This window comes from Equus przewalskii, chromosome 17 (assembly GCF_037783145.1).
Source record: "Equus przewalskii isolate Varuska chromosome 17, EquPr2, whole genome shotgun sequence".
Lineage (NCBI taxonomy): Eukaryota > Metazoa > Chordata > Mammalia > Perissodactyla > Equidae > Equus > Equus przewalskii.
The window spans coordinates 40,483,303-40,499,516 of record NC_091847.1 but is presented as its reverse complement, the minus strand read 5'-3'; the positions used below and the strand labels follow the sequence as shown (position 1 = coordinate 40,499,516).

Here is a 16,214-nt window from a genome sequence, read left to right as displayed (position 1 = left end):
TATAAGCTTTTTCCCTGATGATTTAACACCATACTCTTAATAAATATATATAGCAGTTACTGGTTCTCAGAAAATGCAGTTGCATATCTTTGGTGTCAGCTGATTCTGTCTCGGCAAAGGAAAGATGAGTAACAAATGATCTGATTATTGCTTCTCGAACTTTCATATGCATATGAATCACCTGGAAATCTTGGTAAAACACAGCTTCTAGTACTGTAGGTCTTGCATGGGGCCTGGGCTTCTGCATTCCTAATTGGCTTTCAGGTAGTTCCATCACTGCTGGCCCCTGGATCGCTGTTTGAGTAGCAAGAATTTAGCAAAACTCCCTCCCCCATCTAGAGTTCAGCTTTACCCAGATTCTAAAATTTTCTCTGCCTTGAGTTTATCATTTTATATGGCTTTGAGTGTTCTTGTTTTTGTTAATTTAGGAGCTCTCCTTTTCCTATTGGTGATCCCAAGTCAGAAATAGTCAGGACCCTGCCATGGAGCAGAGGAGGGGAATTTGGGCAAAGCTCCCCTGGACTTTAGATGGGTTGGCCTGGAATCTGTTGTGTTTTTCTGGATTGAGTTATCAGCAGTAATAGCCTTCTGCGCAATATTGTGCCTGAGATGGACTGTGGAGGAGAGGGTTATTTTTGGGAACGCTGTAAACAGCTGAGAGTTGTGGTTCCATGAAGGCATCCTCTTCAACTCAGCAGTGCCTGCCAGCAGTTCCACTTCCAAATCTGCTAAGAATGGCTCAGTGGGACAAGTCTGACCTGCACAGATTGTCCAGGCTTCAGACACTCTTTTCAAGTGTCCAGGGTGACTTGGGCGTTCTGTAGTTCCCATGATCTTGCTAGGGATTACTGAAAGGACCTGAGCAAAGACAGTGGCTAAGTAAAAGTAGATGTGTTGACACAAATATCTCATCTTCTATGGGGAATTAGTGAACAATTCTCTGTTCTGTTTTAGCAACAGGAACAAGATCCTACCAACCTGTATATTTCTAATTTGCCGTTGTCCATGGATGAGCAAGAACTTGAAAATATGCTCAAACCATTTGGACAAGTTATTTCTACGAGGATACTACGTGATTCCAGTGGTACAAGTCGTGGTGTCGGCTTTGCTAGGTAAGCATGCTGCACTGTCTTTACTATGTCAACAACAACAGCTCTGCTCAGTTTCCTGGAAAATAAAAATTGAGCAAGAAGAGAGAATTTAAGCAGGGTTATGGGAGTCAGTTACACCACGAATTTAAATGTGTAAATACTGGTTTGCATTTTTCCAAATCTTTTAGAAGTTCATTAGGATTCTTGAACCTGAGGACACTAAATATTTGGTGACTCAGGGCAAGGAAATATCAGATGAGCGATAGTTCTGAAAGTGTGTGTCCCTAATATTTTGATTAATTAGATCAGGATGCCTATAACTTCTTAAAAATAAAGATCTCAGGTTCCTAAATAGATTGGTATTTTTTTTGGCATTAGATGGGAGTTTGAATCATCATTGATAAAGTCAATGAATGAGATTATTTCAAACATCCGGAAAGGAAGACGCCCATCTAACCACCAGTTGCTATACTGATTGTAGCATTTTATAATTTTGTTTCAGATTCTTTTTTTAAGAAGTCAAAAGTTACAGATATCGGAAGTGCCCTCACTCCTTCCGTCTTATTTTTATCCCTTTCTCCCCAGAAAGGATACTCCAGTGTAATGAGTAATTTGGTTTCTAAAGGAAAAATCTTACACAGAAGGAGCTTTGATTTTTGACATATTTCTAATCCAAAAACCCATGCACAAAACTGATTTTACATTATTTAAGAACCTATTAATACTGTGCAGTAACAGATATGTAAAGTATTGACTTTGATTTTGAAGGAAAAATTGCTGACCTTTTTACATTATCCTATTTGATGACAATCACATCAAACACAGACCTATGAGATAACAAAGCAAGCTTTGTTCACTATTTACATATAAGAAAATTGAGGCAAAGATGGGACTTTTCCACTGTCACCAGACTGCCAACTAATGAAGCAAGGTCTGGTACTCATTCTTCTGGCTTTTACTTCTTTGTTCTTTCTGTTAGCAAGATAATTTTATAATTAACTAAAATATTCTACAGGTAGAAAGTCACCAAGGCTAGCGTCTCCAGAGTATACTTCATTAGTTGAAAGGATCAAGATGAGGGGCTCGCCTGGTGGCATAGCGGTTAAGTTCACGTTCTGCACACTTTGGTGGCCCAGGGTCCGCCAGTTTGGATCCTGGGTGTGAACCCATGCACTGCTCATCAAGCCATGCTGTGGCAGGCATCCCATATACAAAGTGGGGGAAGATGGGCACAGATGTTAGCTCAGGGTCACTCTTCCTCAGCAGAAAGAGGAGGATTTGTGACAGATGTTAGCTCAGGGCTAATCTTCCTCCAAAAAACAAAGGATCCAGATGAAACAATGAAAAGATGGTCACCTAAAAATTGTCACCTCTGTGGGTGTTCTTCTGAAAGCAGATCAAGTAGTTTCAGTTCTACGTCCAAAGTCAGAACCCAGTTAAATTCAGTTGCTTTTTAACACTAGCACTACCCGTTGAAACCAAGATGTAAGTCTCTGGGTAGTCCAGGAGTGTAGCACATTTGATTGGATTATGGAATATTTCTTCCATTAAAGAAAAAGAAGTTGGGGTCGGCCCGGTGGTGCCACCGTTAAGTTCACACATTTCTGCTTTGGCGGCCTGGGATTCACCAATTCAGATCCCAGGTTCAGACCTACGCACCACTTGTGAAGCCATGCTGTGGCAGGCGTCCACATAAAGTAGAGGAAGATGGGCACGGATGTTAGCTCAGGGCCAGTCTTCCTCAGAAAAAAAAAGAGGAGGATTGGCGGCAGATGTTAGCTCAGGGCTAATCTTTCTCAAAAAAAAAAAAAAAAATTGTAAAAAAAAAAAAGAAAAAGAAGTCAAAATAATTTAATTCCCCTGAAATGTTTCTCAAATGTTTTTAGCCACCTGCAGATGTAGAATGAGCTGTAGAGTTAGGCTTTTTCCTTTAATTACTCCTCCAAAGCCAAGATGACAAAGAAGGTAAATAGTTAACTTCACTAATTCAATTTTAAACGTGAAACACATATAAGGCACACTCTGATTCGCACTAGTTCTTATCATGACTTTTGACCCTGTCATTTTGTGAATATGTGAAAGGAAAGACCGTCTTTCATTGACCAATAGTCTACCAGCAGTAAATCCTGAGTATTTTAAACTGGTATTTTTGTTTTTAATTCAATACCATGACTAACAAAGCTATTGCTTATTGACTGTCCATTTTCCAACAAGTAGAAAAAAAATTGTACATTTGATATGCTCAATAGTGAACACTTCAATATAATCTATTTCTTTTTTGATTCAGAATGTACTCTGTGGTTATCAATTTTCATTTTACCAAAGAAGTACACAAACAACAATAAGATAAAAGATAGGATAAACCTACTTTTCCTTATTCACATTTTTGATAGATTTCATTTGTATCCAGTAAGCCTATAAGAATGTGTTCACATTGCACAGAATAAGATGAAAACTCAGACATCTCTAAATATTTGTCTTCTGTTTTTATATAAATAGGATGGAATCAACAGAAAAGTGTGAAGCTGTTATTGGTCATTTTAATGGAAAATTCATTAAGACACCACCTGGAGTTTCTGGTATGTTGTTTGTCTAAAATTTTATCAGTAGTCTTTTATATATGGTGAATATAATTTTAGCACTTGATGATTCTTAGGTCAAGAATAAAAACCCTTCAGTTAGCTCTTTAAAATTTTTTCTTTGCATCTCCAAATAAGACTTAAAGACTCAAAAACTCACCTCTCCCCAAACATTGGGTGTTTAAATATGAGTGGAAGCAGACCCATGGTGCAGAGCTGTCTGACTTGTAAAGCGTTCAGAAACCTCTACTTGGATGCTTAAGCCATCCTCTAAGCCACCTTATCACCATCCTCAATAAATCTTCTGTCCTTCAGTCACATCCGTTGGGGACTGTGGTACTTTCCACCACAGCTCCTGCCTTTGTTCTGGAAGATTTCAACAAGTGCTACCCCTCCCTCCTTAAAATGCCTGGGCCTCACCTCCTACGGCCTTTCTGTCCACTTCCTCCCGTTGTTCTGCCTTGTGTTGTCAAGACCAAGAACACTGCTCTTCAGGAGCTTCTCGTTCCACCCTCACACTCGCTCTAACTCCTACAAAACCTGATGTGAAATACAAAGGGATCCTTCCATTTTTACTCTTCATTGGTCCTTCCCTACCAAATCTGGTCTCCATTTTTCCCACTAAAACCATTTATTTAGCAGCATACTCAGTTTCCTTGTACTCTATCCTTTGGTCACACCTGCCTAGCAGAACCCTGAACCTGGATTAATCCTACAGCCGTCCACCCTCACTGCTCCTGTTACATCCAGGCAGGTAAAGGCTGTCTCCAGCTTGACCAGACCCTCAGTATCACTGATCCTCACTCAGCTTTCTCACCCTTCCCTAGCGTAATTCTTGTCAGTTTTCACCATCCTGCTCAGTCCCCTCCCTCACCCCTGACTCCCGACTCTAAGCAGATGACTTCACTTCCTACTTGATGAATAAAATTGAGATCACCAAATGAACACGCCATCGTCAACTTCCTGCTTCCTTCCAGCAAGGAGACCTACACCCACACCCATTCTTGCTTCTCTCCTTCCCAGAAGTCTCCAGGACAAGGGGTTCAAAGCCAGGCTCTTGATCCCACCCCACTGGAACCTTGCTCTGCCACTTATTCCCTCCCTCTCCTATAATTTCAATGTCTTTTGCTTTTATTTTTTTTTCAACAAAACCAAAAACCTTTATTTTCAACTAATAACAGATCTCTGGCAAGATTAATTGATAGAGAAATGGGAGAAAATGCATAAACAACACTAGGAACAAAAATTGTGAACGTAACTACAATAGACATTCTTAAAATCACAGAATATGTGAACAAAACTATGAACAACATTATGCCAATAAATTGTAATATATAATTTTGTAAAAAAATCTATCCATTTGTGTTTGAGATTATTCAGGTCTCTGTGATCTTGACACTAAATTAAATTAAGCACTCTTTAGCTCCTCACGTAAATCTTTTAAAAGTATAGTCTCCACTTCCTCAGTGCCCATTCACACGTTGGCTCTCTCTAATCTGACTTCTTCTGCTAGGGTGCGACTGAAAGTCCTCGTGGTGAATTCACTGTATGAGTCTGCTAGGGCCGCTGTGACAAAACACCACAAACTAGGTGGCTTCAGCAATAGAATGTGTCGTGTCATCGTTCTGAAGGCTAGAAGTCCAAGATTAAGATGTCAGCAGGATTGGCTCCGTCTGAGGGCTGTGATGGAGAATCTGTTCTAGGTCCCCCTTCTTGGCTTTTAGATGGCTGTCTTCTCCCTGTAACTTCACATTATCTTTCCTCTGTGTGTTTCTCTCTCTGTCCAAATGTCCCCTTTTTATAAGGACACCAGTCCTTGTATTAGGGCCCACCCTAATGACTTCATTTTAACTTTAAAGACCCTGTCTCTAAATAGGGTCACTGTGTGTGTGTGTGAGAGATACAATTCAACCCTTAACACTTACCTTCTGATTATCAAATTTGGAGACTTTCCTGTCTTTTTTATGCTCTGTCTGCCTGCTGTATGTGGCATTGCTTGTCTCTCACTCAGGCTTGAAATGTGTCCTCGTCTCTGTTTCACCTCTTTCTCTATTTTCTTCCCATCTTGTATTAATTCCTTTTTTGTGGGCTTGTTTCTTCTATCTGCTCTTTAATTATTATTGTTTCCCTGAATTCCATTTTTGGCTCATGATTGATTTCATTCACTCTCAATATTTCAACTATTACTTAATTCAGACAGCTCTCAAACATTTCTCTCTCTTCCCAGCTTTTCCCCTGAGTTTCAGGTTGCCTGGCCTCAGTCACCTTACATTCATCTACTCCAAAACTCAACTGGTTCCCCTTCCCATCTAATCCTGCTCCTCTTCCTATTTTCCTTATCTTGGTTAGTATAACCAGTATCCACCCAGGGTACCCAAGCTGGGACCCTAGGACTGAATCATCCTGTGCTCCCCTCTCCCCCTCCATCCATCATCACTCACACATAGTCATTCAAGTCCTTGTATTTCTCTTCCCAGTTATTTCTAGAATCTCTCCTCTCTCCTCCAGCCCTCCTACCATGGCCTAGTTTAACCCCTTATCTCTCACCTAGGCCATTATAGTGGCCTCCTCATTGCCAGCCCTGTCTCTAGTCTTTCCTTTCTCAGATATTGTCCCTGACTGCAGCCAAAGAGATTTAGATAAAATGTGGGCCTCTGTGTCACTTTACTGCTAACAAATTCATCTTCCCCCAGAAGAGAAGACCCAGGATCTAGAATGACATTGAAGGCCGGAGGTGACAGGACTCTTGCCCACTTCTTCAGTCCTGTCTCCTTCTGTTCCTTGCCTTACTCTTTATCTTCCTCCAGTGCTAAGCTACAAATGGTATTCCACACACACACTGCTTCATTTCTCTCTGCTTTCTCTCACATGGTTTCCAGTTTCTTGGATCTCTCCAGTTCTCTTTAACCTGGGTGGCCTCCTTACCTTGCAAGACTCTGTTCAAGGCTTGCCTCCCCCTGCAAGGGCCTCCTCTGATCCAGTTGGGTTACCTTCAGTTTGCACAGCACCCTGAGGACACCCATCTGTGTCACAGCATTTAATGTGTTTACTTGTCAGTCCACTAAACTGTAAGCTCCTCGAAGGCAGGAACTGTTTTCTCATCGTACTGTTTTCGTGCCCAGCACAGTACTCAAACCGTACTAAGCAAGAGTAAATGTTTGTTGATTTTATGTGAATTTCACTACACTGTTCACCAAGACAGTGCTACCTGTTTATAAGCCAGCATGCTAGTGGTTGACCACAAACAAGAAGACATTTCAGTTTTTCCCCCATATGCTAGCTGTGCATGTGTAACTAGTGTTCAGTATTTATTTTTCTATAGCTCCGAGGTTCCAGCTTTAACTGGGTGGCTGATGATTATGACTAGGGATTCACTTTAATTTTCTTTCTTTCTTTTTTTTTTTAAAGATTTTATTTTTTCCTTTTTCTCCCCAAAGCCCCCTGGTACATAGTTGTGCATTTTTAGCTGTGGGTCCTTCTAGTTGCGGCATGTGGGATGCCGCCTCAGTGTGGCTTGATGAGCGGTGCCATATCTGCGCCCAGGATCCGAAGTGGCAAAACCCCGGGCCACCAAAGCAGAGCTCGCGAACTTAACCACTCAGCCACGGGGCCGGCCCCAACACTTTAATTTTCTGCATCAATTGAGTCTCACTTCATAGAGAACCTATTTGTAAGTATGTGCAATACCACAGACTACCCTTCATCTTGTAATACTAAAACCTGACAGCATACGGTTGGCATGGCTGTATGTGAACTTGAACTGCCTACAGGCACGAGATTGGAGCCTAAAACGTAAGACCTGGAAGTACACTACTCCAAGGAACTCAGCCTTGTGAAAGAGCTGCTTCTTTGTTTTTTAAGTTAGTTTTGTTTTCCCATCAACAACACTTGAGTTGAAAGAAAAAGAAAAGGGAGTGTTTTTACCCTCCAACCAAGTAAAGACAAAGGAGAGATTTCATACATGGGAATTTAGCCCCATGCACAGCTGACGTCTGGTGTCCTCCTCGCTTCCCTCTGCCATCTTTTGCCTAGTCAGGACCCTGGAGTATTAGTCCATTTGAAGGGCTGCTCATCCACCCACCTGTGACCTTTTTCTTTTATTTTTTTATTTTTTTGAGGAAGATTAGCCCTGAGCTAACATCTGCTGCCAATCCTCCTCTTTTTGCTGAGGAAGACTCGCCCTGAGCTGACATCCATGCCCATCTTCCTCTACTTTATATGTGGGATGCCTATCACAGCATGGCTTGCCAAGTGGTGCCATGTCTGCACCCGGGATCCGAACCAGCGAACCCCGGGCCACTGAAGCGGAATGTGTGCACTTAACCGCTGCACCACAGGGCTGTCCCCAACCTGTGACTTCTTTACTCTCTCAGCTCATTGTTGGGTGCAACAAGGAAAGTTCGAGAAGGAAAAACATCCCAGCACACGTTTGTTTTGATGCTGTATCAGTCTGAGATAAGATCTGCCAGTTCCTTGAATGAAATCCAGGGTGTCACACATGGAGGTTGGACAGTTTGCTTTTTTCGCCAAATGACTTCATAGTTGTGTCATCTATTTCTTTCGAAGTGGGTTTGAAGACTATTGGTCATACCCATTCAAGGAAACAAAAAGACCTTGATTTCCAAACCACATGTAAATGATTGTAGGATTTTCTGCATCTTTGCAACTAGTAGAGAATAGTTTCTTCCAAGTTGTGCCAAGTGTCAAATGGGGCACAAAAAACAGACAGGTTCCTTCTACATTGAGAGCATCGCTGTTGAAGGAGCAGCCATGCAGTTAGACTCTTCTCTTTGTTCTGAATCAGAACTTAATTTTATGCCATTTTCTAATATTTAATGATCTTTGGCGACAGGGGCTGTGTTTTATTTTTAATCTTGTGGTAGGCGCAGAAAGCCTGTGCATCGCCCTGGACCAGCAGAAGTTACCAAGTGGTTTCCAAGAGCATTTTTCATGTAGAGTTCCTACCAATAATCATGGCTATTTTGAGGGCCTTTTTGGATACCCTTTTGCACGTAGGCGTGGTTCACCTCTCTTTAGGCAGGAGCTTAAACTGTCCAGTGCAGGACTTGAAAGCATGCTGTTCAGTGAACTCAACTTTTGCCCAGAACAAGTCCCCAGTAAATAGGAGAACCCACAACAGAATTTGAAACAGTTTTCAACTTCTCTGGATTTTTTCCCTTGTTTTTGTACACATAATAGGAGAATTATCTTTGACTATCAGTCTGTTTATTAGATGCTGCTCTCTCCCTTCTATAGCTTGAATGACTACTCCATAGCATGGGTTTCTCCGTGGAGTGCATATGATTCTTTTCAGCAGAACCAGATGAAAAACGAAAATATTGTCAGGCAAGGGTAAATTGAATGAGCCTCCACTTTAATGTTTAAATAATGTAGGCTCATTGCTAGGCAGACATAACATTTCATAAATATAGTCAGAGGATGGTTTATTTAATGATGCAAGTTGTTTAGCTGGCATAGGCAGAATTATCCAGGATGGTTTCTGTCAGAGTACTCAGATTCTTGCACGACTGGCAATTTGCCTGTGACATTGGAGCCAAGTACAGAAAAGAAACCCATGTTAAACACAGTTTCCAAAAGCCTGTTTCTGAAAATTAACAAACTGGACAGTGAACTCATCTTAACTGTGACTCTCTTAAGAAAGTCTCTATTTGGAAAAGCAGAAGGAAGTCAGCTATGCACGTGAGGTGACGCTTCTCAAATGCCACCCATCCTCCTGCCAACACACTCTTTTCATACCAGGGTGATGTGGCTGGGTTCCCCCACGCCAGACAGACTCCAACCTGGGCTGGAATATGGTACATAATGTAGTACATGTTTATAGTTGTATAAAAGTCCACGTCACAATTTTTAATGCAGTCTGTTTTCTGAAATTGCTTTTTAAAAATCTCATGCTTTTGTGTCTGATGTTACCATATTTTAGAGAGACTTTATCTTTTCTTATATCAAATTCTTCTTTAAACTCTTCAGAGTTTGTGTTGAAAAAAATAATTGTTCTTAAGGTCTTTCCTTGTGTCATTCCCTACCCAGTCTCTCACTGTTCCCCGTAAATATTGAAGCATTGTCTGTTATTTGGATCTATATTGGTTTTGAGTGCTGGCTGGTTTGCAGTAAGTCAGATTTGCTTGGAAGGTCCCTACCCAGGGTAAAAGAACCAATGACTTCTTTGTGAGATGATCTAGGTGAATTCCATAGAGGTTTAAAATATCTACTTAATATTTGCTAGATAAAAATTCCATTATGGAGAAATAGTATGGTGGTGGTTTCCCACATTGTGAATGTTAGAAACAAGGGATGGGAAGTTTTAGTTACGTAGAACTGATGTCCAAATTAGGAGACATGCCTGAGGCAAAAACACTGTCACTTGCGGTCGTGATTCAGGGATTTGTCTAAAAAATGCTGCTGCAGTACCTTCCTGGAAGAAAGTGCAGTCTCTGAGAAGACTAATGCACATGGCATGTGAGCTGGAACTCTCCTGGAGCTGCTTGCCCTGCGCCCGCTGTTTTTGCCTTTGTGGGCGACACACACACCCCCCATGATAAAGGTCACACGTGTTTAATGCTGCAGGAGGCAATGTGATCACCCATCTCTCTTTCTGGACCTCTCCATGACATTAATAGAGTCTGAATAAGTCCCTGTGTGCTAAGGGCAGAGAATTAAAAAAAAAAAAAAGAAATGTGTCTAGTCACTGGATATGTGTTAGATTCTCAGCACTGTGCTGGCATCGTTCTGCCACATCGCCCAGAGCTTCGTCTGTGTCATGGAGGAGCTCCAACGAGGTGCGTATGTGACTGCTGGCTGACTCCATTCAAAGACCTCGGCTTGTTGTACATCTGCTTTCTGTGTTACCCTGACTTTTCAGATTGGGTTATGTGCCCAGCAGGGCTTCAGAACTGCTCTTCCCCACATTTCCTTACTCCCTGGGTAGAGTTGGTATTATTAGGACGTTGTCCTATGCCAGGAGGCAGAAAAGGTAACGTTTAGAGGAAAAATTATGACTCCAGTAAAAAGGCTGGAAATCTTTCAAGGGTTTTTATTGCCCATTTTGGTCCCTGAATATTTGTCTTAAGCATTGTTACTCTGTAAAAACAGAACATTTTGGCAGCTCTAGGACAAAAGAAACACTTGAAGTCATATGCACTGCTCATGGTACCTTTAGGACAGTGGGATCATACCTTTGGAGTTGTGGTCTGCTGACGTCCCCCCAACCCAGCATGTACAAGAGAGCAGAGTCTAAATGCACATCATATTGAGATGTCCTCTCCAAGGGCTGCACTCTGTGAGAAATCATTGCCATGAAAGCAAAAGTGTTGGAACAGTCCTGGGTGGCCAGTGGGTGAGGGCTGTCTTGCAGATGCAAAACTCAAACTCATTCTCCATTAAGGAGAAAGAAGTCTAGTTTGTAAAAAGTGTCAAGGGACCCCAACTAGAAATGTGCCAGTAATTTAGCAGAAGATGCCCGAGGGCCACGCCAGGCTTAATGGGGCTGCCTTTGGACAATTATTATCACCCTCAATCATACCTAGCCTACAGCAGGGCCCTCAGATTAGTTTTACACCTTTACTTTATCAGGTTCTGTCAGGGAGAAACAGTGATGGAGTAAGATTTTATTAAAGCATCAGGATCTTGGGTGGAAGATGTAGGTGTTACTATGAAACAGTTTTCTAAAAGGCATTTGCCAGTAACTTCATCCTTAACTACAACTTGAACATTTATGTGAAGCCAAGGCAGCTGTCCTAACCAGCTCGTTAAATCTCACAGAATCAAATCCCATGGAAACAGGCCAGTCCCTAAAAATGTTTATAACTTTTGAACCAGAAGTCCCTCTCTTGAGAATTTATCTTAATAATTCAAAGGCAAGAGGAGGAGCCATAAATTAAAATTTTGAGCTCCTTCTGTTGTCATGGTAATAACAATGGTTAATAAGAGCTGTTCTAAGTACTTTATATGTTAATTATAATGATCCTTTGAAGTGAGTACTATTACTGTTCCCATTTCACAGATTATGAAACCAGAGAGATTGAGTAACTTACCCAGAGTCACTAGCTAGTAACTGGCAAAGCCAAATTTCAATCTCGGGGAGACTAATCTAAAGCCGGTGTTCTGACCATAGAATCTGACCACCAGTACAGCATTTGGCACTGGGATTGGAGAGATAAATGAGATACACACATAGATGTTCATACAATGTTAGTTGTAATAACAAAGAAACTATACATGATCCCTTTTCAAATAGAACATTATGTAACCATTTTTTCTTAAATGATTCTATAACAAGGTGGGGAAAAGTGCACAATGTAAATGGTAGAAGGAAAGGACCTATCATTGCAAATATGAAAAATAAATATAGACATAGAAAAGTAGTAAATATAGAATATTAAAATATTGATGTTGGAGTGATAGGGGGAAGTACTGCATTTTCCTTTTCCATTCAACCTGACTTTAATGTTGTTAAATCGTTATTTTACTGAAAGGTAAAGCTAAGTGGGAGATGGCACCACTATATAAGAGTCAGGAAAGGAGGAGAGACGAGGACCTAACCGCAGGCGTAGGAGGCCAGGGGCTGTGGAGAACAGCTGTAAGTCTGGGCTGTGGTCGAGCAGGACAGCAGGATTTGGTTAGAAATGAAGAGGGGGCTAAAACAGGAAACGATATTGTACACATAGAAAAATGGATAATATCTATTCAATCTTAGGTTGAAATTTTTAAAAGAAGAGCCCCAGGTAGTTCCTTGCATGTTGTTAATTGAGGAATTTTGAAAGTAGGCAACATTATCAGAAAGCTAGCTAATTATAGGTGTGAGTGGGCTAGTTGTCCACAAGTGATGGAAAAGCTTCTGTCGAGAGTAGTTCACATTTTACAGAATGTTGATTGGGGTAACATACTGTGTAACTAGAAAAATGGACATTTAGATGTAGCATTTTCTCCAGCTGTTAGAACATAGTGAAGAAAAGGTCCACGCTACAGAGAAATCTGAGTCTTCTGAGCCACTTGATTAGAAGTGTGAGGAGGACTCCTGGAGCTCACGTCATGATCTACAGGGCTTAGTCAAAGCAGGCATTCTAGAAGTGATTTATAGTGTGGCCATCAAGGCCACCTTTGAGCCTCAATTACAGTAGAGTTTGAGCTTCAGAAGATGAGTAAGGAAGCTGCTTGGTAGAGATGTGCATTGAGTCATGATGGGCATCACCCATCTGGCACTTAGGAGGGATGATTAGTGCCTCAAAGTCGGGCATTGTAAAACATCATCCCACCCATAAAGCCCTGTTGAGGACACTGGAGAATCGAGTGATGCAGTGGCCTTAGATGGCTCTAAGAGGCACCAAAAAGTATTAGACCAGTGTTTGCATTTGTGGTGTTGCCTGCTGGAGGTAATAGTACAGTGGTCAAACTTTTGGAAGTCCACGTTCCTGTTGATTCTGATGAACAAGAAAATAACAAGGAAGAGAATCTAACCTGAGAGATCTCACAAGACATCCCACGTGTACCCTTTACAAACCCAAAAGACTTGTTATTAATTAAGGAGAAATTCAGCCTAGAATACTCTGCATATTTGGCAAAATCAATTGATTGGGGTAATTTTATATGACTTTTGTATCCATTTAATACAGGAATATATCTGAAATCACAAATCGTTTGTTAGAACTCTTTGCAATTAATAGTTTTGCACAATAAGGTAAAGAGTTGCTAATAGAAAAAATTGACCACGTAGAGGATAATTTTTTAAAGTTAATTTGCCCAAACTTACCTGTTGATCATAGTCATCTTACTGATATTCATGACCTTCCTTTTCTGCATGTCGGTCCTCCTCAATACCCCCTTTCTAAAAAAAACTATCAAGGAGGTCACCTGAAGGGTCTGTTCTGTAGAGCAATGTGACGTCATGTAGGGTTTCCCAATCTTCAACCCAGAAACTGTGCATTAGGCTCCAAAACACAAACTAGAGACTATCGCCTGGTTTGGAATAAGCCACAGGATATACCAGTCAAGTAAAGGTCTCTCATTTTGAAACGAGTGCACACACTAAAAACAAGTGGGCCATGACACAGATCTGAGTGTGTGTGTGTTTGTTTTTCTGTTCAGAAATCTGAAATCATCTAACCCTTCCTTAGCTTAATGGTAACATAAATGTCTTAAAGAAATCATCACATAGTTGCTTTCCTGGAGCACATGGCGTAATCTTTGTAATAAATAAGAAATCAAGAACTTATAGGGATAAGCTGTTTCTCATAATGTCATCCAAGTATAGAGAGCAGCAGCTGTAAGAGAAATATGCTGTTCCTGTATCAGAAGTATTTCACTTCTGGGTGGCATTTTTATTAAAAACAAACATCTCTGAAAACAGTGCTGTGTCCCACAAATGGCTAAATGAGTTTTCATAAGATTGGGTGCACTCTTGTCCCCATTAGACTGCAAACCCTATGAGGTAAGAGCCTATTTTAGGAGCCAGCCTTGGTGGCATAGTGGTTAAGTTCACGCGCTCTGCTTCAGCAGCTCAGGGTTTGCTGGTTCAGACCTACACACTGCTCATCAAGCCATGCTGTGGCAGCATCCCACATAGAAGAGCTTAGAACTAGGATATACAACTATGTACTGGGGCTCTGGAAAGGGAAAAGAAAAAAAATTAAAAAGAGAAAGATTGGCAACAGATGTTAGCTCATGGCCACTCTTCTTCACCAAAAAGCATACCTTAAAGAAAATGAAAAAATAAAAATAAACCAGAATGATTTTGTAAAAAAAAAAAAAAAAAGAGAGAGACCGTATTTTATCCACCACTGTATCCCTAGTTCTTAACACTGTACCTTGCACATGGTAGGTACTCAATAAAAATTTCAGCACTAAATAGACCAAAGGGAATTTTAATAGAAGAAAGAAGCCATTAGAATTTTATGTTGCTTCACCTGGAATACTGTGAACTGAAACAACTATTTTAAAAATGTTTCCCTGAAACAAGGGGCCAACAACTATTTTAAAAATGTGTGGTTTCTACTGGTTATAATTCTTATTTTAAAATAGGAAGTTTGCTTTCCTGAGGTATGAGACACCTGCCAGGATAAAAACTGTTTTAGCTACTTACCTTTTTGCTTGTAGAGGGGGAAAAATATCTTAATGACAGCACAAAATCTTGTGGTAAATAGAATTCATTTTGGAAAGATGCAACTATATCCTGTTCCCTTTGTTTCAGTTTAAATGATATATTTGCAAACATGTCATTGCTCACCTGACGTTTACCTCATCATTATACATCTTCAGCAGGCTTTTTTGTTGCGTGAGATTGCTTTTTCTTCGACAGAGCGTAGTTGAGATGAACGAAATGTGTTGGAAGCACCTTACCACAGATACAGGAACACTTGGCCTTTCTGCAGATGTGGAGCTTTGGCATCCGCCAGGAATTGCTCCCTAACTGCTTTCGTTCACACCTGCCCGTAGTGAACTTCTGGAATCAGCCCAATCTGGTTGCCTTCTTTCTCTGGAAGAAGTGATGCCCATGAAGGAAGATGGTCCGTTTGCATTACTCACTGTGCCAAGTAAACTCTTTGTTAAAAAAAAAAAGTTGGATTTCAGTCCAGGAGCTAGTCTTTAGAAGGCCGCCAGATAAAAATGTCTCCTCCAAGTGAAGTCCCACAAAGGGCCAACATCAGTTTATTGTACTCTCTCTTGCCCTATGAGGTTATGGGGAGGCAAAATCCTGAAACCTCAGATGTCAGTGGAGAAAACATTCGATGTAGTAAGAACCTTTCTAGATCTGTGGAGAGTGAGATCTTGCATCTCTGTCAGAGTTCTCGATTTGTCCTTAGAAATCAAGGTGGTGCATCCCCGGCCACAGCAGACAGACACTCTCCTCACTCTCAGGAGGGTTTGCACTTTCTCCCCTCCTGTGTGAACACTGTGTTCTCTCGCCCTCGTTTCCATCTCTCCCTAAATGGCCCAGTTGTAGAATGAAAGGCATCTGTGATTAGAAACCTCTTTTGCTTCATTGCATCCGTTTACTTTACCTTCTGTGATTGTGGGTGAAGGTAGAAATTTCCAAAAGTCAGTTACCTTTTTCTGAAAAGACAAAGAGTGCAGTTCATCTGCGGTCTAGGATTTGGCCCCTGTCCATCTTGCATCACACCCAGTTTGCCTTAAATGGAAGTTCCTTGTTCGGGGAAAGCCTGGGGGTGGAGTCAGAAGGTAAACAAAGGTGCCCTTTGTGGAGCGTAGGGCCCAGACTTGCTGGTGTTCTCACTAGCACCTCACAGTTTCGTCTCCTCCTACTGTAGTGCACTTGCCATTCAGAAGGGAGTGCCCATTCCAGCTGTCCCTCTGGAGTGGTTCACACCAGGGAGAGGAGACAGGAGCGCCAGACAACAGCGTAGACAGCTCACCGAGAAGGAATTGCAGTTGGGTTTTATGTTGTGTTCTGTTTTTTGGCAGAGAAGTGTTGAGAGGCGCTGTTGCTTCCACCCTGTCATTAGTGGGTGGGTAATAGTGATATAAAATAAGAGATGAATTAGGATAATAAGAGGCAAAGAAGAAAGGAGTA

At 41.3% G+C, this 16,214-nt stretch overlaps 1 protein-coding gene across 20 annotated transcripts in view; it reads left to right on the top strand.

Moving 5' to 3' along the window:
- Nucleotides 1-16,214, top strand: part of RBMS1 (RNA binding motif single stranded interacting protein 1) — a 207,226-nt gene that overhangs the window by 175,948 nt on the left and 15,064 nt on the right. For all 20 annotated transcript variants that reach the window (XM_070580052.1, XM_070580042.1, XM_070580048.1 and 17 more), the window contains 2 exons: nucleotides 955-1,112; nucleotides 3,591-3,670. In XM_070580052.1, coding sequence (XP_070436153.1) covers nucleotides 955-1,112; nucleotides 3,591-3,670 — 238 coding nt within the window. The remainder of the gene's footprint in view (nucleotides 1-954; nucleotides 1,113-3,590; nucleotides 3,671-16,214) is intronic.